The 26,343-nt window shown below is 43.1% G+C and overlaps 1 protein-coding gene across 2 annotated transcripts in view; it reads left to right on the top strand.

Moving 5' to 3' along the window:
- Positions 1-2,366: 2,366 nt before the first annotated feature.
- magi3a (membrane associated guanylate kinase, WW and PDZ domain containing 3a) overlaps positions 2,367-26,343 on the top strand; it is a 194,324-nt gene continuing 170,347 nt past the window's right edge. For both annotated transcript variants that reach the window (XM_050065066.1, XM_050065067.1), the window contains exon 1: positions 2,367-3,568. In XM_050065066.1, the coding sequence (XP_049921023.1) occupies positions 3,262-3,568 (307 nt within the window). In that variant the 5' untranslated portion in view covers positions 2,367-3,261. The remainder of the gene's footprint in view (positions 3,569-26,343) is intronic.

Raw genomic sequence — 26,343 nt, 5'->3', positions numbered from 1 at the left:
AGTTTCTCTTTGTAGTTGCTTTGTGTGTCTTTCAAATTCCTTTTGCATGTTTTGTTGTTATTTTGTGCATGTTTAAAGGTCAGTTTGTGTCTAATTAATTAATAATTGTGTGTCCTTGTGGATGCTTTATGTTTCTTTTCAATCATTTTGTATCTCTTTAAAATCATTTTGTTTCTCTTGGGGGTCTATTAGTGTCTTTTTTAATCATTTTTTATGTCTTTGTAGTTGTTTTGTGTGTATTTGTAGTACCTTTGCATGTTTTGTTGTCAGTTTGTGTGTCTGTTGTTATTTTGTGTGCCCTTGTGGTTGTTTTGTGTTTCTTTTGTGTCTCTTCGAGGGCATGTTTTTTTCTCCTAGGGTTAAATTTGTGTCTTCTTTGGCCATTTTTTTCTCTTTATAGTTGTTTTGTGTCTTTGTTGTAACTTGGCCAGGTTACTAACTAGGTCATTTTGTCTGTCTTAGTGGTGTATTTGTGTCTTTTTTTTTGGCTGCTTTGATTCTCTTTGTAGTTCTTTTGTCTCTTTGTTTTCCCTTGGCATCTCTGAAGTTGTTTTGTGTCTTATTGAGGTCATTTTGTTTGTCTTAGGGGTATATTTGTGTCTTTTTTTAGTCATTTCATTTCTATTTATAGCTGTTTTGTGTATCTTTGGAGTTCCTTTGCATGCTTTGTTGTTGTTTTGTGCTTGTGTAAAGGTCAGTTTGTGTCTCTTAAGGGTATATTTGTGTCCTTTTTGGTCATTTTGTTTCTCTTTATAGTTGTTGTGTGTCTCTGTGTAGTTGTTTTGCACGTGTTGTCATTTTGTGCTTGTTTACAGGCCAGTTTGTGTCTCTCTGCGGTTGTTTTCTGTTTCTTTGAGGTCATTTTGTTTCTCTGCGGCATATATTTGTGCGTTTTTTAGCCATTTTCTTTGTTCTTTATAATTGTTGTGTGTCTTTGTAGTTCCTTGGCATCTCTTTGTAGTCATTTTCTGTTTCTGTTAAGTCATTTTGTTTCGCTTTCTGGTAATTTAGTATGTCCTTGTGTTTGTTTTGTGTTTATTTTTAATTGTTTTGTGTGTCTTTGAGGTCACTTTGTATCTCATTGGGGTATATTTGTGTCCTTTTTGGTCATTTTGTTTCTCTTTGTAGTTGTTTTGCACGTGTTGTTGTCATTTTGTGCTTGTTTACAGGCCAGTTTGTGTCTCTTTGTGGTAATTTAGTGTGTCCTTGTGGTTATTTTGTGTCTCTTTTTAATCATTTTGTATTTTTTGAGGTCATTTTGTTTCTTTAAGGGATATATTTGTGTGTTTTTTGACCATTTTATTTCTGTTTATAGTTGTTTTGTGTATCTTTTTAGTTCTTTTGCATGTTTTGTTGTTGTTTTGTGCTTCTTTAAAGGTCAGTTTGTGTGTCTTTGGTATCTGTTTGTGTCCTTTTTTTTTGGTCATTTTGTATTTCTTTACAGTTCCTTTGAGGGTGGTAATAGTTTAGGAGGCAGCAATAGCTCAGTCCATAGGGACTTGGCTTGGTAACTGGAGGGTCGCTGGTTCAAGACCCCATATGAATCAAGCATGGAGCGTGGACTGGCAGCTGGAGAGCTGCCAGTTTGCCTCCTGGGCACTGCCGCGGTGGCCTTGAGCAAGGCACCGAACCCTGTCCATCTCCATTTAATGCATGTGTAGGTCTTGTTTGTGCATGTGTGTGTATTTGAGGCCATGTGTGTATGACAACAGAGTGAAAGATAATGAATTTCCCCTTGGGGATTAATAAAGTATTTTTTGAGTTTCTTTATGGTATTACTTTGAGTGACATTTTGCAGATGAAAGCCAGGGGGGCCCTGACACTTTGGACCCCTGGGCATGTGCCCGTAGGGCCCGTTTAGTTCTCCATCCATGATGACAGTGGCACCAGTGTGGCTGAAGGGTTTTTGGACAGAGGTGTCAGCCTCTGACTGCAACAACCACAAGAGGGCAGAGTTGCGCAAAAAATGGCCTCCAACAAGTAGCCGAGTGCTCAGTCCTGAGAGCAGGAGAGAGTCTCCAAAAGGCTTCCAGGGACCTAAACTACACAATAAAACCCAGGAATGACTAAAAGTTTCAGCCCACTGTGTAAAGAACACGTTGGACACATCTCAGACAGACTGTGGGTCGACTATCACGAACTTACAATAAACCTTTCCCACGTGAAAATATGTGTCCCAGAGCGGGAGGAGCTCCGCCTCTCTAAACACACCATGGAAACAAAATCCAGCGCTTCCCAATCACAGAAGCCCCGCCCCCTGTCAGTCCCTATTGGCTCACAGGAGAGGCTGTAGGACCCTCCCCTGAGCTCTGATTGGCCGGGACACCCTGCAATCAGGAAAAGAACACGGAAAAAGATCAAAAAAAGTTATGGAGTGAAGCCCTAATCGGATCAGGTCTGTTGCATGCTGCTGCGTAGTTTTTAGTAGAAACTAAATCCCCTCAGTGCCTCTGGAGAAGCGAGGAGGAGAGGAGAGCGCGTAACGGACATCACGAAGCAGGGTTTGGGTGTGGAGAGGAGCAGATAACCGCCCGGTTCACAGCAGAGCCAGGTATGTTTTTCCGTTTCCAAGGACTGCCTTTGCTGATGTCACCGCGGAGGAGGGCAGGAGAGAAGGACAGGTGCGCACAGTAAAGTTGACTCTCCGTGAGGCTCGGACGAGGAGCTGTCACTGAGCCGAGAATTGCGCAACAAAACGTTTTGGAAATCAGTTTTTGAAGTTTTTCTGCATTTACTCTTTAAAGAAGTTTTCCCTCCTGGGTGGTGTTATCAGTCTGAAGTGGAATATATCGCCTCTCCACGCGTTTGGAGCTGACAGGCTCTCCGGTGCGCACGAACTGCGGGGCTCACAGGATCCCGTCCTGCTGTGTGACATCGTGGTTTAACTGTGGAGGAAGCTGCTGCTGTTCTTTAAGTGCACATCAGCGTGAACTGGGGTGTGGGATCGAGACGCCCCAGCATCAGAAGCAGCACTTTCCGCTTCAATGCGACACTGACGCAGCTGATCTCGCATCCCAGTCGCAGACAGGTGATGCTCGAGTAAATTCAATGGGAGGATCGCTCATTGGCAGAGGGAGTTTGATTTAAAACACAGACTTGTTCACTCTGGGATGGAATACAACACCAGGAATCAGCCCCAACTTCTTTAATCTGCGATGATTTTCCCATGCGTCATTGCGTCTTAGGAGCAGAAGCGGATCTTGTGTTGAAGGACAATCGTTCTTGGACTTCGCCTCCAGGTTCACGAGAGCTACACCAACAATGTCCAAGACACTGAAGAAGAAGAAGCACTGGTCCACTAAAGTGCAGGAGTGCACCCTGTCGTGGGGGGGATCCGGGGAGTTGGTCACGGTGGTTGAGGTGCGAGGCGGCGCGGAGCTGGGAGAGTTCCCCCACCTCGGACACATAGTTTCGGAGGCGATGGTTTGTCACGCCGGGAGGTTTCCCTGCAGCGGGGACGTGCTGCTGGAGGTGAACGGCACTCCGGTGAGCGGACTCACCAACCGAGACACACTGGCTGTCATCCGCCACTTTCGGGAGCCCATCCGCCTGAAGACTGTGAAACCAGGTGTGTATATGAATCACAATAGACCCCACACACACACGCCTTTAACTCCCCACCAAACCTGTCAGGTGTGTGAGGTGCTGTAGCTCAGGAAAGGTGAGACAAGTATCATGAATAAATAAGAGGGACTTGTGGGTACAGGGTCACAGCTGTGCCCCTGTCGATGGATCAGGTGTGTGTGCAGTCTTAGCTCCTCCACAGGTTAATTGTGTGTTTTCAGCTGGTTTAAGCACATCTGAATTGTCCACCTGCACGCCTCCTGCACATCCATGTGAGGACAACATATATCTTCATGCTGCTGTGGCACAAACCTGCCAAACAACATAAGTGGGAGACCTGCTGTGTGTAGCTACACATGCCTGTCCATAGTGCCCAGATCTGCATGCACCTGCAGCCCTCTTCCTGTTTGTCATCTTTGCATCAAGTGTTGCCTCTTCTCTCGGCTTGGCCACACACACACACACATGCATGCATGAATGAGCAACACAGCTTTAATGTCATTGCAAATGTGTGTGTGTGTGAGCTCAGCTAAAAGCTTATTGATTGGATTTATGCGTCTGTTATTACCTGACTTACTGGCAATTAGTTTGTGCTTCTTTATGGCTCACAGACTAATGAGTGTGTTAAATGTGCCAAAACATACTGACAGTCAAACTCTACCAGTCAAGTGGGACAATTGTGTGTGTGTGTGTGTGTGTGTGTGTTTGTATGGATGGGTGGATTTGATGGAGGCGCTGCTGAGTGTGGCGCTTTGCAAACACTTAGCCGGGATTTGTTAATGGCTGCCTTGCCAGCTTAGACCGTGTCGGCCTGCTTGCAGCATGGAGGTGAGCCCAAGTCTAATTGAATCAATTAGGCCCATATCCTTAAATCCCCGGGATGCTGAGCTGGCCCGGCGACGCAGTTTGACACCATGACTCGCAGGTGTTTTGGCTTCATTATGGTGTTAGTGAAGCACATTGTGTTTGTTAAAAGTGCATTTTCTCAGCTCAGCATTAACTCTGCATGCGTCTTAACATTTATCTGTTATGTTATGTTAGGTGTATGTTAAGTGGTGCCCGAGCCACACTTTGACATGTGCAGGCTGCTTACCATAGGCTCCTCTGTTTCCCCTCAGGGCCCTCACTGTGTGTTTATATCTCTGTCCCCTTTCTCATGATTAATTCAAGCGTCATCCATCATTGATGGCTGCTCCGTGCCAAGATGAGGTGGCTCAGATGCTGGCCGACTGGTCTGGATATAAACTTGTATTCTCGTGAGATTGCGAAGCAGAGCTGCAACGATTAGTTGATTATAGTCATTCAACAGAAAATTAATTGGAAACTGTTTTGCTGATAGTTTTTAAGATAAGAGATAAGATACACCTTTATTGATCCCACAATTGAGAAATTCCAGTGTTACAGCAGTCAAGGGGAAAGAGTCAGATTAAAGATTTCAAAATTTAAAAACGTAAAACAAACTAGGCATGTAAAAAGAGTACAAGAATACAAGCAACAGCAATAAATAATAATAATAATGAGCAGTGAATAAAAAGTGAGCAATGGATTAAAGTGAACATATTTAGTGCAAATTGAATATTGTATGTGCAAATAAACAACAACAACATGGGGGACAGTTATGCTTATTATGGTGTCCATAAGGTGTCCATAGTTTTTGCAACTTTTTTAGCAAAAAAGCCAAAAATTTCCTGGTTCCATGCTTCTTAAATGGGAGAATTTAACACCTCTCTATGTCATAAATGAAAATTGGGATACACAATATTACATTTTTTGGCAATATCTGATATGCCAATATGTAGAAACTCATTTCACAGACAACCGATACCGATACCGATATCAATATATCCACTTTTTTCCCTAGCTAATTTTAGTGATCATCAAGTCTCTTCTGTGGTGGAATTAACATCTTGTTATGCATGTATACTCTTATCATGAGGGCCCACCAGCAGATGAGACATGAAATACAACACTTGTTAATGTATGTAATATTTATTCATTGTGCAAAATAAGGAAAAGCATGTTGGACGATTGTGATAGGTCATTTTAAAGCTGATGCCCAAACAGATGATGTGCCGATATCATCATGCATCCCTGATTGTCGCAAAGGTACTTGATGTCCAAATCAGTATTCCAGTGCTTCGTTTTTTGTTTTGTTTTTTACATCGGTGAACTGGTGGGGGAAGCTGAAAAGAGGTGGTCAGTGTCGGACACGCCGTTGTCCTCAATGCAGCAATTAAATTGGCAGCATGACGAGGAAAAGGAACATGTGAGACTAATTGCAGATGGTTGTCCGAGTAGTGAAGCACTTGCTTTGCGTCTAGTGATGCCGCCTGACCGTTGGCGTCTCTACTGTAGTTACTAGTAACTTACTCAGAGTGCTAAGTCCTGCTAAAGTCAGGTTGAGTTCAGGTGGGTGATTAGTGTGTGTGAATAAGATCCCCTACCCCTTGGATCCCGTCACTTCCTGTCAAAGCTTTGAATATTCTTGGGTAATTATCACTAAAGCTTGGAAGCCCCAAAAGTGGTATTCAGGACAGCCCTCCTTAAAAAAGGATAAATCGATTAATGGAGATGATAACGGGCGGATTAACCGATAATGAAAATAAACATTAGCTGCAGCTCTACTGCCAAGTACAGAGTGACGACAGATGGCAAGACTGAGTCGTGAAGGTTTAGACTTGTCACAACAGTGTTGTATGTGTACCATGTTAAAAAGTTACATCAGCCTGAAAGGAGCATTTACATTATTTCAGTTTGTCTCCCTGCTGGATTTCTCCCCTCTCCCTCCGTGCTGTCTAGTTTGTCTTTACTTTATCTTCTCCCCTCAGCCGATTATGCCTTATCATCACATTTTTCCATTCCCACTCGTCTCTGGTATTTTCTCTCCTTTGCTACATCATTCTATATTTCACTCTCAATCTAACTTTTGCTTCACCCTTCCTCCGACCCTATTCCATCACCAGAGCACTACTTATTTTTTCTTTTCTTTCTCTGGCCACTCAGTCCTGTGAGTAAATCTGTAATATTTCGTTTAAGAATCTCACTTCCTTTAGTGGTTCCCACTCACCTGCCAGGACAATCACACCTGCAGCTCCTAAATCAAACATGGTTTTGTGCCTTGGCTACAGCTGCTGCCCGACACTTCCCCTGCACAGTCAGGACAGAAAACAGAAGTTTGCCTGGAGTGGTCCTCTGGCTCCGAACCAGCCGATGCACTCAGTATGCAGCTCCCATCCAGAGAGAGGAGCAAGGCAATAGGCAGTAACCTTGAGGGGGCGATTGGGTATAGAGGCGTAGTGATACAGATACCTTATTGCAGCTTAGAGACTTGTGAGTGGGCAGCTCATTGATTAATGCTGTAAACAGACTTAGATCTGCTTGTTTTTGCCTCATGGAGCTTAATGGATGGACCATTTAGCTCTCAGGTCCTGCAGCAACCTTGATTCACAAATCAGGTCTGTAATGGAAACTGGGAAAAGGGTTTTCAAAACCTTCTATCCTCTCTTAAAAAGCCTGGAAGATAAATCATGATAATGATATACTGAGATAACATTGGTTCACATTTTCAGGGCTTCTCCAGAGATTACATCTGAACACAGTATATGAATACATATCTGAAGGCCAAGATACAGACGGTGTCGTGCAGGTTCACACGTAAGGCGGTTCAAAGTTCAGTTCACACAGATTAAAATAACTAGTTCACGTTCATAGTTCACAATTTGAATTTTTGAACTTCACAGTCCCAAAACATGAACTAGTTTACAATTAATTCCTCCGTTTTGTTTTGTAGCTATGCAATGATTTTTAACCTTTAACTTACTGTGTACCCTCCTGGTCACAAGCAGCATCTACAATAACTAAGCTTATGATGATGATATACAATCAAGCAATTAAACTTGGCATGGCACATCTTTGCCATGTTCTTCAGAAACTAAATACGTTAAGTTTTGATAATTTCATTAACTCATCCATAAATGCGTAATGTACATCATCAGGCTCCCCAGGTGCTCAGTGACCTTGTGGTTCCAGTTACAGCTTCTGGCTCAGTGACACGTGGAGCAGCCGATGGGAACTGTAGGGTTCCCCTGTGTGAATCCTGACTTGGACAAAAAAGCTTTTTCTGTCTGTTGAATTCTTTACCGACAGACCTTAAGCTGGATCCTGATTTAGATCACTTCAAACTCAAACTGAGACAGTTTTTGAAGATGACTCAGTTATGCAGTCATGACTAATTCGGTGCTTCCTCTTTTGTGGTGCTAATTATGTATCGCAGACAAAAGCCAAAAATGCGGTGCGCCAAGAAATACTGGACACGTTCTACAATCAGGCTTCCACCTCACCATCTGTGTTGCCAATTTCCAATCTCCGAAATGTTTGTAAGCATGGGTCAAAGTTTCTCCCATCAAGTCTGTTATTTTAGATCACAACTTTTCTGTGGGAGGTGGCGTACAGGCCTCGTTTTGTGCGTATGAGACCCGGAGTGTTGGGCTGAGTTGTGTCGGCATGCCAGGTGCCATAAAACACTAAGACCTTGTCACCTTGTCACCTTGTCGCCTTGTCATGACGTTTGGCCATGGACCTTCCATGTCCAGATAGGACGTGATCGGTATGCTGGCTGTGTTGGACGTTGTGTCAAGTTCTACCTTTTTCATATATTGCATTTTTTCAAGATACACTTCCATTTTCACAGGAAATTTATCATTTACATACAGTCTCTTTTGAAATAAACACACTACGATGGTACAGCAACGCAAATTGACATTTTTCGTCCTCCAACAACTAACGCACGTGGTTAGGTTTAGGCAACAAAAGCACGTGGTTGGGTTTAGGAAAAAAAGAACAGGGTTTGGCTTAAGCATCTTAAAGTGTGCGAACACCACTCTCTTGGGTGAAAGTCCGTGTTTGTTGGACCCATCCACATCCACCACTCCTCTTGCCTGCCCTGCTCAGACTTTTGCTGACTTAACATTCATTCTTGTCTTGTCGCTTTTCCCTCTGACGCCGGCAGCGACAGACCCGTATCATGCCGACGTTATAGGACAGTATTTTTAGTCAGTGTCTGACGCCGCAAGTCACTGTCCAGACAAGTACAGAGTGAGACCGTGTTGCATAAAACGAATGTTTTTAACTGTCGCAAGAGTGAACGACGCTCACGTTCAAGTTCATGATTTGCAAACTGATGCATTCAGGTCACCAACGATATGAGCATGCTCACGCACAACTCTTGATAAAGATGGAAAACACTTACATCTCATGGGTCAAACTGTTTACTGTGATGTTAAGTGTTCTTCTCTGTAAAGATATAGACTGAAAAAAATATTGTCAGTCCGAAAAACAGATGAAATGTCAACATTAATCTGGTGACTTTGGTGGATAAATGACCTCTTATACAGAATGAGCTTTATGGCCGTACCTCACTGCCACCGTTTAAACATAAAACATAATACATCACCATTAATACAAACGCTCAATCACGCCGGTATACATTAAAGTCGGGCAGTAAAGCTGTCTGCTACAGGAAAAAAAAAGTGTTTAAAGATATTTTCATTTAAGTAATAGTATTTTTTTATTCAAAAGATAAATGAGGTCTCCTCAGGAGTCTTCTAGCTACAGAGGAACATTTTTATTTCCATTGTATATCAGGGACAAGTCACTTAGTAGCTATACCTTCAGTATCTGGTGAGAAATGAACTGCAAAGATGTGTAATTTCATACAATCACACTTCACTTAATACCCAAGGAGAGGTGATAAAAATGAGCTGCCTTCAGTTTTTTATTTACCATTTTCATTTAGGAAAGGGAACACTGGATAACTTAAGTACTTCATGTACCTCACCTTGGGCTTTTATTCCAATATGCACACTAAATGATGAAGAATTCAGTTTTTAGTTATTGTTTAGGATCTAATAGACTCTTTTCAAGCCTGCAGTCTCTTTTTTTTAAACTAAAGACACCAGAAGATCCCGAGGACAAATTACGCCATAAGGAATCCAGGTAAGCTTTAATAAGCTTAAATAACTGAGTGAGAGATAATTTCCGAGACAACAGAGACAAATTCAAAGGACCCTTCTCTCCTCTTTGGATCCTCTTACACTGTCGTACATCACCAGGCTGTGATGCTCGCTGCGTCCCAGGAGTTACTATTTGATGAAGTGTTTTAATTTACCTTCTTGATATACCTACTTTCCCTCCAACCTGTCTCTTTCTGCGTCGTTTGGTAACTTGCATCATTATAATCTCCCATAATGCCTTTCGACAGCCACCTGAGAATTTGTCGGAGCTTGCTGCATTCAGTTGTTGTTCCTAAACGTGGCTGGGGAAAGTGAGAGTCGCAATATGTCTTGTGTTTTAAGGCTTTAACAAATAATCAAATAATCTGCCTGTTATTCTAATCAGTTTATTGTTTTGGATAATAATGATAAGGCTGTACTGAATGTCTTTTTTTTCCTTTAAACATTTGAAGCTTCCATTGAGGTTTTTGAAGGAAGCTTTGAATGTTTGTCGTCATATTTTATGACCTCATCACCCTAAAAAGATAAAAACAACAACAAAAAAACATCCTATAACAAAATCCTCCATTTGAATGAAGTGATTGAGGTCTTAATTTTTTAATGAAATCCACTTACATTGCTGTGAGATTGCTGCTGGACCAACCTAATGATACAGGTGTGTACCTTCTTTTATAAAATAACAAAAGTATCCATAAACACCTCTTCCCAGTGTAAGTCTATGGGGAAAAGTATTTTTGTATCATGTGATGGACCCTGGAAATTGCAGTAGGCCTACTACTGTTTGGCCACAATGAAAAGCTGCACAGCATTTGAATGTTGGTTTAGACTTCATATGTCAACATTATAAATGTTATATGTTATAATTCACCACAGACTGGATGTCTTTAGAAAGCCTAAGGCATTTAGTTTAGGTTAAGGCAGAGAGAGCAAACCTCTCTGCCCTTCCATGCGCCTACATGGAAAGCCTAAAGTGCAACACACACTGCCGCCGGCGCGGCGCTGTGGCCGTTAAGTGCCCCCAACACACATTGGCAGCGGCGCGCAGAGGCACCGTCGACCGTGTATTTCCCACCCCAGCCTGCTAGGTGGCTGTACCTACACTAGTTGCCAACGGTTGCCAACTGCTAGTAAGGGAAGAAGAAGAGGAAAAACTTTGAGGCAACAACAACTTGGATTTCACGGGTGAGTTTCTAACCAAATCGTCTTATTAAAAATTTGACGTTAAGCATCCAGATACCCCTTTGAAAGCTGCAAATGAAACTACGGTGGCCGAGACGTACATAAAAGGCTTTTCTCGCAGCGCCGGTGTGGATTTGTTCATAGAATATGATGGAGCCGGGCGTTTTGACGCGCGGCGTATGGTGGCGGTATGTGTTGCACTTAAGGCATTTAGTTTAGGTTAAGGCAGAGAGAGCAAACCTCCCTGCCCTTCCATGCGCCTACACAGAAAGCCTAAGGCAGGGAGGACAGCAGCAAAGACCCCGGGAACAGAACAAAGCAGCATTAATGACAAACAGAAATGACATTTATAAGTCAGACACAGCATGAAAAGGAGGAGCTGGGGTGGAGTCAGGATACAAAGCAGCTTGCAGAGGAAGCAGCAACAGTAGGCAGGCCAGAGCAGTTTAAATAGGGCGCCCTGAATGAGATTTACCAATTGGTTACATAGAAAGGAATCATGTGATCTGTCAGCTGACTCCCTTCCATCAATCAGCTGCTCCATTAGTTGGTTGATGTAGCTGGGATGGGAGCTGAACTTGACATTGTGTCCTGCCTGAAGTAACGCAAAGAAAGGCAGAAAATCCTCACATTAGAGAAGCTGGAACCAGCTGATGTTTTGGCGTTTGATGATGAGCAGATTATTGAAACAGCCGCTAATTAATCTTCTGTCAAATGACAAAGCAATTAATAAATTATTGATTGCAGCGCTACTTGTGCTGCAGTTTGGCCTACTGAGGCTATTATCAGTGGAGTACCTGCTGTCCCCATCTCCTCTACAGTCTCTACAGTATGCAAATGATTGAGTCTTACCACAGTCCCCCACTGAAAATGTTAATTCTTTGATTATTGAAGATGTTCCTGCTTCCAGAACTCATTGTTGTTGTCGTTATTCTTTCATCCAGCAGAAAGAGAAAAACACATCGCCTAACAAACCTAACCATTTTTATTACACTGCTACAAAACAGATTTTTATTTTTTAGCAGCCTCGACATCATGCGGTAATTTGCTGCTTTCTCCTCCTGAAACAGGCAATCTCAGTTTCTTTTCCTCTTGTCTGGCTGGTGTTGTCATATTGAGGTTAACACTTCATACGTTTGCCATCAGCGCAGCAGCAGAGCGGTAAGCGCACAGTCTGTGTTAATGTGGTTCCCCCCACGGTGCAGTCATCGCTTCTATGACTAAGCTGCTCTAAACCAGCTGCGAGGAGCTGTCAGGAGCTCTCAGGTTCTGTGGCTCCTTCCCCCCACGGTAAACCTAACTGCTGTTCCAGTCACTGCATTTGTCATATGTGAGGCTCCTGTAAAGCCCAGGTTTGTCTCAGAATCTACCTTCTGTAAAGGAGGGGAAAGTTTAACTGTAACCAGACAACTAAGGTGCCAGGATGCAGCCCTTTCTTGTTATACATTCGGTGCACAAAAAAACCCAAGTTCAATACTTTATGGACTATGTAATAAAATGAAATTCCACTTTGCTATAGTCAAAGGTCCTTGGTTGCAAAATCATCTTGAATCCAGCTCCTCCTCTCGCCTCTCGCTCCTCCCGCAGCTCTAAACATGGAGGCCGCTCAGTATTCTGAGTGCAAATGGAGCTTCACTGGCACCCTTCTCTGTGCTCCCTCTGCTGCATCCTATTTTCAGCGTGTGTGTTTAAGTGTACGCGTATCGCAGCTGTACACCTGATGTGACATCCACCCATCATCCCCTCCCACTGGCTGCTCTCCCGGCTCATTCCCCAAACCTGTCACACTTCTCCGCCCTCCGCCCTGCCAGCCCGTTGGCGGCGAGGGACGACGGTGCGAGCGGATGGGCATAATGAAGCCCCCAGACGGCAGCGGCTGCTGTGAATACCAAAGCACGCCTCTGACACTGTTTTTTTTTTTTATCCCTTCATTCCTCTGTGGAGCAGCCCTCTCTTTCTGCAACTCACAGCCCTGCACCTCCTCACAATCTCCTCGTCCACTCCCCCGTCTAACAGCGGTTTACACCTGTCTTGCATTTCTTCCCTCCTCCTCCTGCAGTGCATGACAGACAAAGTCAGCCTAGTGAGGAAGAAGGAAATGACGGTTTGCCCAATGTGATTCCTGCATCATGTTTGCAGTCTTGGAACCATCACTGAAAGGCAGAGCTCCTCAAATCCACCGCAGATGTTTAGTGACACGGGCATCCCTCTTCATTCTACCTTGCTGATGCCGTCCACAGAGCCGCATTGCGGTAACGAACAGGCCAGCAACAAAGATAGCAATTTTAAATGTGCCATGCCTCTCACTGGCAGGCAACCATAACTTGGCAGGCATGTTTAAAGGCAGTGGAGATGAGTGCGTGCTGATTCACCAAGACTGCCTCTTTCTACTCGCTGACTGGCCGTGCTGCGATGTCAGCAGCAGCAGTGTCTCCAGGTTGCTGCTGGTGGAAATGGACGGTGTAGTTTAGGGACACAGGCACACACATACTCACACACTTACACACACTCTTTTTTGGAGACTCCTGCCCTCCTTTCCTCAGATTGACTCCTAATTGGTCTCCTTCCAACAGGGAGTCGTCCCTGCAGCTGTTCATCCCCTATGAGATAAGATGAGGTCAGCTTCTAAACAGTGCATACACAGAACAGAGAGCAGAGCACAGCAGCTCTTAAATCATGAGGAATGATAACCTTCACTGCTGCGTCATCAGTACGGCTAATCCTTTTTGTTTTTCACAGGTTTTTACTCAAAGATACGCATTGTTTAAGTTTCAGTGCACCAAAAAGTTGCCGCAAAAGGACACTGATTCCAACAGTTCTTGTTCTTGCAATGCTGCATCTGCTAATGTAAGATTGTGATGACGAAAATGGAGAGAAAATACAAAAGTGTTGCAGTCTATGCACAGAACAGTGCCTTACGTCCCTGCGTCACACAGTGTTTTTCGCCTGATGTGCATTCTCGTCGGTTCACATTGGGTCATCGTCAATTTTTGGATAAGCTAGCAACACCGTAACCTAGATGTTGTTTATTAATTTAATCTTTGCCTCAACCCCAAGATTAAACCTCCAGGAAACCAGGAAATGTCACACCTAACTATAACTTGTGATCATGGATTTATGAAGATACACTTAGAGTTTTGCTGGCACTGCTCCAGCTGCTTGGCTGACTTCCCTGCAGATTTTCAAATGATTTTACCTGACTGCTGATAGATTATCAAATTGACCATCATGTTGTCACAGTGGAAAATATGTACAACTTAATATTGCTAAAATATACTGACATTTAGATGCACTTAATTATGTCCAGTAATAAAAATGTACTCAGATGGAGGGGTCTGTATTCTGATTTAAATGTAGTATCTGGCATCAGTAGAGGAAGACAGACTATCAGTTGCCATTAACATAGGTGTCAGACATGCAAATTGTAGGAAAACATGAATGGTACATTCTGTATGCCCTCATACTTGTGTATATTTATCTAGTTTGCATTATTTCCCAAGCTTGAGAAATAAAGCTAGCCCATACTTTGACACTCAGTCCAACTTTTTACTTTCATTAAACCAAAACAATTCAGGATTTTTATTGTGAATTTTTGCAGAAGTGCATGTAGATTATCATATAAAGTATGAATGTGCACTGAGGGGCTGACACCTCGCCAAGGTCACACGGTTTGATGAAAAGTCAAGCTTTAAGTTAACTTTTGATGTCCAAGGTCTTAAGATGGTAGAGACAAAATCTGAAGTCAATCGGATCTAATCTGTAGGGGGAGTTGCGACCCTTAGAAGTGTGACCCTTAGAAAAAGCCACTGGAAAACCACGATCATCTGTGCGAAATACAAAGTTTTAACAGAGTTCACCATTAATGTAGCTGCAGAACCACTGCATTGGAATATAGCAACACTTTTGCCTATGGAAAATCACCAGTAATATCTTGTAAACCAAAATCTGTAGGAGGGGATATGTTCCAGCAGGACTATGATCTGAAATCGGGGAAAAATTACCAACGTTGGCAACCAAGGTTACATGTTTCCCTGATGTTAGCATGTAGCTACATGTAGCTACATGTAGCACTGTACTTTCAGCTGGGGAATGACCGTAAAGGAGTGTAGCAGCACTTGAAAAAGTCTCCAGTTAAAGCTTGTAAACCATAGTCTTCACAATTGGACATGTTCCAGCAGGAATATGATTTGAAATCAGGGAGAAATTAACAACTTTGGCAACCAAGATTACACGTCCCCCAGATGTTAGCATGTAGCTACATGTAGCACTGTACTTGCAGCTGGGAAATGACTGTTACACAGTATAGCAGTACTTTGAAAAAGTCACCAGTCAAAGCTTGTCCTGCTGTTTTGTTGGTTTGTTTTTTAAATGTATGTTTTTAGGGACTCCTGGCTGTGCACCAGCCAACTTTCAGGCTTTATTTTTCAAAATAAACTCCAAAACATTTGATTTTTATTTTGATGTAAGAGATTTTTTCCATTGGGAAAAATATAAAAAGGATGATAATCTTCCCTCCTTTCTGTATGAAGCAAAGGTGGAGTCAGTGCTCTGGCAGTTACATTAAGTTATGTTAAACACAAAGAACATAAACTGGCGCAGTGATGATGCATTTGTTTTGGTAACTGTTTCCTGGGTTGTTCCCCTCATGTCCATTAACATTGGCATTGCTTTGCTGCCGTCAGCACCACCACTAACTTCCTGATAAGGAGTGTTTATGCCCCCCTGCCTCGTGAGACAAACAGCAGGGGGTAGCCGGGCTGGAGTGTGCTGCTATCACACCATAAGTGGCCATGAAGACGGTGTGCTTTTAGCAGAAATGCACCACCATCCTACCCTGATGTGTTTGAGGACAGATTGTCCACAGGCTGATTAACAAAAAAATTGTCCCCTTTGTGTCGCTGTGAACAGCAGACAGCAGCTTGGTTCTAAAAAGGAAATGGAGTGTTATGAATCAATACGCAGGTGCAGATGTGGATGGGGGATGCAGGCGATAGGTTATCTGATAGTTGATTGAACCGAGTTTCCTCCAGATGCACACTCACTGCCCTCTGTGGAGAGCCTATTTGGGGACTTTGTTTATGGCTGGTTCTTTATGAAACATCCCTGTGATGTTGCAGCAGAAGCAATAACGGGGACATAGAGAGGAGGCAGCTGGCACATCACTGCTTTCGGAAATGTTCCTGAGAAGGATTCTCCTTTGAAGGATGTATTGGATTTAAACTATGAGGGGGAAAAAAAGCAATGATGAACAGGTTTAGAGAAAAGAAAATGGGGTCAAAGAGGGAGGAGTGCGCACAATAGGAGGGTGGGGAAAGAGTGAGAAGGGGCAAGAATAGCAGAAGAAATGGGGGATTGGAGAGGAACAGGACACAGGAGACAAGAAAGAGCAATAATAATCTCAGAGCTAAAAAACATTACGTCCCCATTAATCACGATAATAGTATTGATTCTCTGTTGTGACGGTCTGAAATGATTCTGCCCTGTGTTCATCAAGCTAACATTTACTAATTCAGACTTGCCACACAGTCAGTATTTCCAATCATGTCTGCGAGTAACCAATCTGTGTGAGCTGCCTGCATATATGTGTGTGTGCAAGCATGCATGATAATGAAAAATTAAGGCACATCTGAATTGGTTTCCACTTCTGGTTGCCTTTTGAGGCCAAACACAATTATAGAGAAGGGCAGCGTGCTTCCTTTGCCATGCTTTTGAATGCTGCCAGAGTATGTTCTCATTAATTTCACTCATATTCCTTAATATATCTCCGCTCTGTGACACTGAAGGAGTGCGTGTTAGTGCTGTTTTGGCTTTCTTGGATGCATGCTCCCATAGATCTCCGGAGTTTATTTTGGAAGGTAATGATAAGACCAAGACGGATTGCCTGTCGGTGCGGCGTGGACTTGCGCATCCCTCTGTTCCTCCACTTGGGATCTTTCTTTACACTCTGGGTAATAAATCAGCTGAGAAGACTCAATCTCAGAGTTCAATCTCCTGGTTGGCTGTGGTGCTTCAGACTTGGCCCCGTGCCCGCGCTGATGGGCCTTCGTCGATACTCATTCTGCAAGCGCAGCCCACTCAGCTGTTTAGTCGTGGTACTCCACCTCAAAGAATCGATTTCAGCCCCATTCTGCTTGCACCCATGACAACATCTCATATCAAACAGATGTAAAGCCCACCGCCTCCCTAACACACCTTCATAGTAACCACCTACTCAGCCAGCTGATGCCGCGGCCCCCTTCTGCTCTCAGAGCTGCAGCACTGCTGTTGTTTCTGACAAACCTCTGCATGAGAGGTGAGGGGAGTGAGAGTATTTCATGTCCAATCAGAAAAGCCTACTCATTCCTTTTTTTTTTCAATGTTTTCCTTTTTCTTTTTGTAGAATAAAATAAAAATTCTGCCAGCATATGTTTGATTGATGACCAGGTTAAAAGAAAATTTACCCCCAAATTGAAAATACAGATTTTTCCTCTCACCTGTAGTGCTATTTATCAATCTGGATTGTTTTGGTGTGTGTTGCCAAGTGTCGGAGATGTCTGTCTTCTCTCCAATATAATGGAACTAGATGGCACTGGGCTTGTGTTGCACAAAGTGCCAAAAAATACATTTTAAAACTCAACAGCAATGTCTCTTTCCAGAAGTCATGACTCAGATACTGAAGATAATCCACAGACCTTGTTGTTAGGACTTTATGTAGAAGCTACACCCACCAATATAAACCAATAGTATCACCACGCAGAAGGAAGCATGCATCTAATGCTGATGTTTACATCTCTTGCTGGCACAAACACAACCCACACACCCATGAGTAGATAGACATGCTTCTGATGTAAACATTACTAGCATCCAACTCGGCTGAGCTGCAGTGTTAGCTAGCTTTGTGGTGCAACTGTTCCTGAAGGAATAGGACCTGAAATCATGGAGAAATTAACAACATCAGAAACCAAGATTATGTTTCCGTGGTGTTAGCACGTAGCTACATGTAGCAGTGTACATACAGCCGGAAAATGGCTGTGACAGAGTATAACTGCACTTTCTACTGTGAAAAAAAAATTCAAATAAAAGCTTCTAAATCAAATTCTTCACATTCGGACATGTATCAGCAGGAATATGATCTGAAGTCAGGGACAAATTGACAACATCAGCAGCTATCATTACATTTCCCTGATGTTAGCATGTAGCTACATGTAACAGTGTAGGCTACGTAAGGTAAACACTTGCAGTAGTGTGCCTGGAGCAGATGACCATATAAAGAAATAAAGGAGGAACAGTGCATCTACTCATGAACGACAGGCTCATGCAACATGTAAACATTAATGGCATCCTCCTCAGCTGACCTGTAACGTTAGCTAGCTCAGTGGTGCCAGGTGAGCTAGCAGTAGATGCACACTTCCTTCTGCGCAGTAATACCTTTGGCGAATGTAGTTCAGTAGACAGAAAATAGTTGCTACATGAAACTGCTCCTAACAAGGTCTGTTAATTATCTTGAGTAACGGGGTCATGATTTCTGGACAGAGACAAGCCAAGTGACATCTAGTTCCTTTATATTTGGGAGGAGGCAGACATCTTTACGGCCAATATCTCCAACACTCGGCAACTCACACCAAAACTATCTGGACTGATAAATAGCGCTACAGGTAAGAGGAAAAATATGTATTTATGATTTGGGGTGAAGTGTCCCCTTTAAGCTAGCGACATTAAGCTTGCATCGTTAGTTTAAGTGGACATCCGCAGGGTTGTTTAACGCTGTTGAGACAAGGACGGACAAACGGATGAAATCATACTGAGACAAATGGCTGCAGAGGTTTGACACAAAGTCAGTGTGAAGATACATTGGTCCTGATGTGGAAGGAGCCATTTTCTCACTATGTTATTAATGCATCGTCTGTCCTCCCTCCTCCCTCTGTGGTGAGATGTCATGCTCTGTGGAGATGAGGTTCCCTGAGTGTCCTCATTAGAATTCATGGGTGCCTGTTAGCTTCTCTAACAGGTTATTGATCTGGTCCAATCTCACCCCTGTTAAGGCAACCGACGCATCCGGCGCCGCTGCATGTGCCCGACGGCCTGATCCTTATGAAAAGTTGAGGACACCGGGAGGACGACGTCTTGCTTACAGTGTATTTGACTCACAGCTCTTATTCATGATGTTTTGCCTTTGCAGCGGGTGCTAGTGAGCTCACAGTAACCGGTGATTGTATCTGTTTTGACAGCCTGCCTTCTCAGTATTCTGCTCGTGAAGGCTTTTTCTTATTTTCTGCTAATAAGCCAATCCCAGGACACAAATTGCAGAATCTTTCTGCCCATGAAATGAGAAGAGGACTTGCACCCTCTTCAGTTGGGAGCGTGTGTTTGGTTGTCAGGTGTTTGGCTTTTTTTTATGGCCAAAACACACACAGTAACAAATTTGCCCCCAGGCTTTAGCAGCAGGCTGCTCGTCGCCAGCACTCTCAGGTCTTCAAGCAAATTGACTCAGGAGATCACATGTGCATTACTCACTGTTTAAAGTAAGCAGTAGGACGTGTCTCTCTGCAATCCTGACGTTGTAGTGATGCAACTGCTGGAGTATCCACTAGTATCAGCCATTCAAACTCAGCATACAACAAGGCAGATTATTTGAATAGTTTTCAGACATAATCTGCTGCTACAAACAAATTCAGCCCCTGAAGGGAGACTGTGTAGAAAACCAGTGTTTTATCCACTCTGTTTTCTGTCTGTCGTTGTTTTGAGAGTGCAGGGTGTCTGCAAGTTCTTAAAACATATTATAATGTCTCAAAGTATTTTTTTGTATACAAATATCAGGCCTTGCGAATCAATAAATAGTCTGAAGTGGCTAAATTTTAAGCTGCAAACCCCCTTTAGCATTTTTGTTAGCTTTTGTTAGCACGTTATCGGTGTCAGCATGGCTAGTGGTGCTAACATCCGTAAAAATGTTGCGGCCCAAAATGAAGCCAGTTACTCACTGGGGCTACCTCAGGTGGAGACCGGAGGGCGGCTACCATGTTCCAGCAGTAATCACCAAATGTGCGACACGCTAGCTAGCTACTACCCAGTCTAGGTGGTGCGAAGTGCAGAGTGGCCAAGGCTCGCGTTAGCTAACCAGTGGAGACCAGAACGTGGACCATGGGCACTATTTTTCCCCATGTTAACACGACTAGCCAGCTGACTGTTAGCAAAGCCCAAAGAAAGTAAAATGAAAGGCAAAACATTTACATCACAAAACAATAAATTTTCACCACCTCTAAATGGTTAGCGCTTTGAAATGCAGCGCTAAAGCTCGCTGAGTCAATGGAGCGCCAGACTAAAGGAAAGGCCTCTTGTATTTCATGTTATTTATTTATTATTTTTTTCCTAAAAATTAAGCTGCTAGCTACCTGTTAATGGGTGTTGGGCTATTAAAAGCTAAATTAACCTAAACTGACGTCCCTACTTTAAACCTAGCTGAACTTACTGAACTAACCATATTCCTATAGTACCTACGTCCACAGGGGATTCCATACTATCTTTATACCTACCTTAATTAAGAAAAAGGTGATGTTTTCAAACATCGATCTTAAAATTGGTTAAACTACATTACATTTTAAGTGAATGATAGATGTAGAGTATCCTCACCTGCTAGGTGATGTTCAGGCCATGTTGTATTCATACAGGACAACACCTCTTGTATATTCCCCACTGCCCCTTGACCCTGAGGCACCCTGGGTGTCAACGTTTGCACTGCTACAAAGAAGCTCTGCAGTCCCTTTCAAAACACATTTGCATTTCCTGTCCCCATAATGACCTTCAGCTGTGTGCGGTTGTTACAGTGTTCTCTGGTGTTTGCTGAATAAAGACTGTCATTGGTTTTGGCTCCGTCAGCTGTCATTTTTTCCGGGGTTCATTCCAAAAACGGCTTCACTGAGAACAATTTGTTCAGTCTACCATCCAATCATTGGAAAATATTGTACTTCAGTAGAGCATGTTTCTAACGTGTCAGTACAGATGATGCGGTTTTTATTACACGAGTCGAAACCGGTAATGATGTAATGCGCCAGTAATACCATTCCTTGATACCTGCCGTAGTGCTTTGACAAATTACTCCATTGTTGTCGGTGCATGTGCCGCAGCAGGGCGCAGAGTGTTTATCTGGGAATGATGATCATGTGTGGAATGCAGTTATTTTGGTTTTGTTGAGCACACAGTGAGAACTGCTATGAAGTTCCACCGGTGTATTGTTACCAACAGGTGCTTGTTTTGGCACACATTGCACATTGTTTCCATGTTGCCTCTCCCTGCTAGGAGATCTTGGTGAAAACTTTTACTTCAAAAAGACAGTTTCTTCTGTCGCCAAGGTAATTTTCATTTAAAATATCAAGGCTTCAGCTTGTTGCCCAGCAGTAGACTGTGCTTGATTTTAGTAACAGGAATAGTACTGAGGAGGCTCAGATGTAATCACAACATCAGAGGAACATTTTTAGTCCTCAGAAAATAGCTATCTTTATAATGAACATCATCAAACTCATTTTAGTTCAGGGGCCACATTCAGCTCAATTTGATGTCAAGTGGGCTGGACCTGTGAAACCATCAACCATAGCATAATAACTAGACTGCTGACTTGACTAACTAGACTTATAACTAAATTAGACTTGATGCAGTGTAGATGCTTGATTTTCAGGATAGGCGTAGTGTGAAATGTCCTGACCTCAAATATTTCAGTTATTGAGAGACGGAGATGGTCCTTTGGTGGCTGTAGCAACTTAAATTTAGCCACTGCGAGCCCTCACTCCCTGGGTCACAGTAGGCTGGCTCTAACCTGTGTAATGGCAGCAACAGAAAGTTTGCTGGTGCGACGGAGAGTAGAGGTGGTCAGGAATCAGACCCTCAGCACTGGGGTTTCCGCTAGGTAGAAATGTGGGACTTTTACTTTGTAATATCTCTAAATACGGATACAGTAAAAATACTTGCATTTTGTGTCTGTAAGTTGTCAGACATGTCCTCAACTTCAGGAATAATCTTTGTAATTTTTATTTCCAGCAACCCAAAAATCAAAGAAAGACATTTCCCTCACAAGTTAGTGGTATTTACTTTTTAAATTGTAAGGGACACCGGTAATTAATTTTAGACTTCTGTGATAAAGTATAGACGGCTGTTGAAATTGGCATCGCTTACTATGATGTATCAAAACTGGATCAAGCATCATTACAGGCCCTTCATTGGTATGCCAGTCATTCATCATATCTCAGGCACATGTCCTGTAAATGAAAAGTGGTTTCAAGGTTGCGCGGTCTGGAAGTCTCTTAACCTATTATGATTCCAGTCAAGCGATCGCACTGAAACATCTCTGCAGAAAATCACTCTCAAGTGGCTGTACTCATAGGATGCTTTGACTTCCTTTACTCTCTGTGGAGGATTCATTCACTGAGGAGGAATGTGGTCCAACTGGTGTGACTGTAGTGTAGATGTGCAACCTGTTTTCTCTGTCTCGTGTGTAAGACATGTCGAAACAATCTCAAACTGTCCTGGATGATGTGATGTCAACAGGTCGTTTGGATTCAATCTTAAGTATGTTTACACCAGACTAATTACAGAGCTGATTGATGAATCAGTCTCTCAAGACAGTTGCTAACTGGGCAGATTGGTTCGCCTTGGCTGAGGAAAAAGTGAAAACTTGAGCAAAAGAGCTGGCTCAAATCTTCTGACTTGAAAGGTCCAAAATTTGGCTTTTGAAAACGGAGTTGCCTCAAGCTAGTCCAAGGAGGGCCAGTGTCCAAGGTTGCCGGGCTTTCATGATATCACACTTCCCCTTGACTGGTCCAGGGCTTAGCAGAGCTGTTATGAGATGGTGTTGCTGCTGTCTGCGTGCCCAGGCTGCCTGAGAGCCATGTGTCAGGGGGGTCCTCATGAGCTGGCAGAGCAGCACGGCTCACACATGGTGGTAGAAGTGAACACACACTCAGACGCAGGCACGGGTGTTCAACACGCACACGTGTACGCACACGCAGAAATGATGGATAAAGTTCAGATTGTTCTTGACAGCCACCCACCCGCCTGTTGACCTGCGTGACCCCTCGCAGCGGTTCAGCACGAGACGACTCCAGACTGGACATATGGGAGTGAGAAGAAATAGATCCCCTTGTCATGAAACATGCAGACGGTCTTGTCTTCAGCGCTGTGATGACAATGTGTCGTGTCACGTGAGATGTGTGTTTTATGCTAATGTGAGCATGCTGTGCTTGCTTTGCAAATATTACCGGTGTCTGAAAGGAAGGTGCTTCCTGTCTAGGCTTCAAATGTGGCAGAAAATTGTCTCTACTGTTTTTGCTGAGTTATTTTACAGCACAGATTAAAGAAGCAAAACCCTGACTGAAAGACTATTTCTTTGAGGTCATGCTGTAAAATATGTTATCGTAAGCATGTGGTGATCCTTTAGTGGGATGACGGCATTTGGTAATTCTGTTTATCCCATCGGCATCGAAGGATCTCAGCTTTTTATATAGTATATAACAGGGCTGGGATGATAAGCTTAACTCAAGATTTTATACTATCATGATACTTGGATGCTGATTCAGTATGCACTGCGAGTTTTATGTACTGCAATTTGTGATTTTTATTTACTTTTTAACAGGAATGTTGAATCATGCACTTCTAGAGACTGAATATCACGAGGCATATTTCCAAACAATGCACAATGCACATTACGTCAGTCAGCCGTTCTGACATTTATGTGAGCAACATCAAATACCGCACAGAGAAGTGGTATATAAAAACATGACAACAATAAATTATTTAAAATATGTACTTTATGAACGTAACTTAAACTGCTACATTGAGCTGTCCCTGCAGTGTTGCATTGATTTATCTGTGGCAGCGTCACAATATCAGCATTGACTGCCACCTAATGATCGTCTATTTATCCTGTTGGAATGGGTAAAATCTCATTTAATCGAAAAGCTGCACGCAGCATGTTGATTTGCTCAGTCCCTCTTTGCCCTGCTTTCGCTCTTTCTGTCTTTATCAGAGCAGGTCGTCCACTAATCGGAAAATCTGCGGTTCAACCCCCGGCTCCTCCAATGTAAATGTCGAATTATCCTTTGAACCTTAAATTGCTCCTGATGGTTGATCAGTGTGAGAGGCGGCACCTTGTATGGTAGCCTCAGCCACCAGTGTGTGAATGGGTGAATGTGACGTAGTGTAAAAGCATTTTGAGTGGTCAAGACCAGAAAGATGATATACAAGCGCAGTCCATTTACCACATATGAGACGAGAATTAGCTAGCTCCAAGGTACCTCAGCCTTGCTCCCCGCCACTAGGAGACTATTTTGCTGGGAAGAAAGTGGGCCGCAGCTCTGGAGACAGTCCTTAAGTGGCTGTAGTAACTTGAATTTAGCCAGTGCGAACCTTCACGCCTTGGATCAAAGCAGGCTGGGTCTAACCTGTGTAACGGCAGCAACAGAAAGTTTGCCTATTGTGGCAGGGAGTTGAGGCGATCAGAGATCAGACCTCAGACCTCAGCATGGGGGTTTACGCTTAAGCTAGCTGAATACGTGTTGCTACAGCCTGAAACTGAAGGCCTGTGTCCTTAGACCTCTTGCCATTTTCTGCTTTCTTGCTTCGACTTTGTTTTTCTTGAAATGGATATACATTACTCATAGATTACAACAATAGAATAGAAAAACCCTGCAATAATCAAGTAAACTGATTTAATTCCCACCCCATATATTAGAATGTGAAGGCTCATGCTCATCTGCTATGACTTGTAGACAGGTGTGTGGGAGGAAAATGTCCATCGGTAAGAAAAGAGTATTCTTGCACAGTATCCTATTAAGTGTAGTAAACGTTATGTAAATACACAACATTTTGGTCCTTAGACCTTCATCAGGTAAACTGATGTATTATCCGATGAAGGTCTAAGGACCAAAACATTGTGTATTTAAATGACAGTGTGTGGGAATTCATTTCTCTGACCTCAGCCCTAACATCTAATGCCCACTTATGTCTGGTCACTAGCATCATCATTGTTTATTCATCACCACCAATCATCATACTTCCTCTGGCTGAAGAAGGACAATATGTCCTCTGTTTTTCAAGGACATCTACTATCCTGATCACACAGTAAAAAATCTAACCACAAAGTAAATATGGAATAGTAACAATTTTTGAAAAGCACTCAGTCCACATTTATAGGAATATGTGACTGTCACTCTCTGTCTCCCTGCTGCCTGAATACCAGCTGAAATAAGATAAAGACAGAGGCAGTGGAGATCTGCCTCACACACACATACTCCGACTCTCCCAGGGTGTTTTCTGACTTAAAAGCTGCTGTGGTTTGGCAGGGATGCGGTTGGTGACTTACTCACCTCTGCTGTGAGTCACACATCCACTGAATGGCAGCTTGTGGATGAGAGGGATTCCTCTGTGACCATGAGACCACACTGACTGCCTTACAGGAATTTTACATCAGCCATGTTGTCATGTTGCTGCTTATGGCTGGTGATCATTCAGAGGGTTACCACAACAGCAAACAGCAAACACAGACACATCAGAGTTAAATGGCTATACAGTTGTGTTTTCATGTTGCAGTCCATTAACCACATTACTCACTAATGACTGTTATTGCTGCATGTTAGTCATCTGTAGATGATGGAATGGGGTTTTTCTACATTCCAGGCAGTCGTTGGTTTTAATTCATTTCACTTTTTGACCTCAGCATTTTGGAGACTCCTTGTTGATGCGTTTAAGGACTCTATGTAGGGCTGGGCCATATGAACTCAAATCAACATCACGATTAATTGAATATTTTAACGATTGCGACGAATGAAAGATTATTTTATTTTTGTTTTTTGCCCTCGTAGTTCACTGACAAGGTTTGTACTATAAATACGCTCAACTATTAAAGCTGGGATGTTTTTTTCTAAGCAAAAATTGCATATCTTATCTTGTGATTTTAAAATAATTAAAGGAAACACGCAGATGAACTGTTTTCTCAATTCTTTTTCATATCACGTAGCCTCTGTAAATGCTTGTGTTATGGAGAGCTGCTTTGTGGAGCCACTTGTTGCTGGGCATTTGTCAGTCTCTTTCTTTTTTTGAGCCGTGCACTGTTCATATTTGGTAGCGTGATTGTGCTTCAAAGTGCTAGAACGATTTTCCCGCATTGTTTACATTTGTTTTTTTTCTGTTCGGTGTCGTCTTAACGAAAGCCAAAATGTCTCCAAACAACGGACACAGCATTTCTCTTCGGTACAAGTGGCTTGGTGTTCGAGTTCTCCTCCATGTTGCTTCCAGGACACGGACTGGACGTCATGTTACTACACACGCAGTTGTACGTTTTTTAAGGAGAGGGTACATGGACACACACACACAGTGGGGAAGGTATTAACAGAGTTTTTAAAAAAAGACCGAAATTACCGACATGGGCAAGATTACATTGGTTAGAGGTTCTGAGTAGGGATGCACGATATTAGACGCTTAAACAATTAAATGTCTGACCCCTCGCTAGTCGGCACCAGAAATATTAGTCGGTTAAACCAATTAGTGTTTCATTCATGTGCGAGGCCGCTTAACTGTCATGCAGCCGCCTGCCACTAGTGGGTGCTACAGAGCCGTCAGACAGCAG

Source organism: Epinephelus moara, chromosome 16, assembly GCF_006386435.1.
Source record: "Epinephelus moara isolate mb chromosome 16, YSFRI_EMoa_1.0, whole genome shotgun sequence".
In the NCBI taxonomy this organism is placed as follows: domain Eukaryota; kingdom Metazoa; phylum Chordata; class Actinopteri; order Perciformes; family Serranidae; genus Epinephelus; species Epinephelus moara.
The sequence above is the reverse complement of the archived record's forward strand: the minus strand, read 5'-3'. Positions and strand labels throughout refer to the sequence as shown.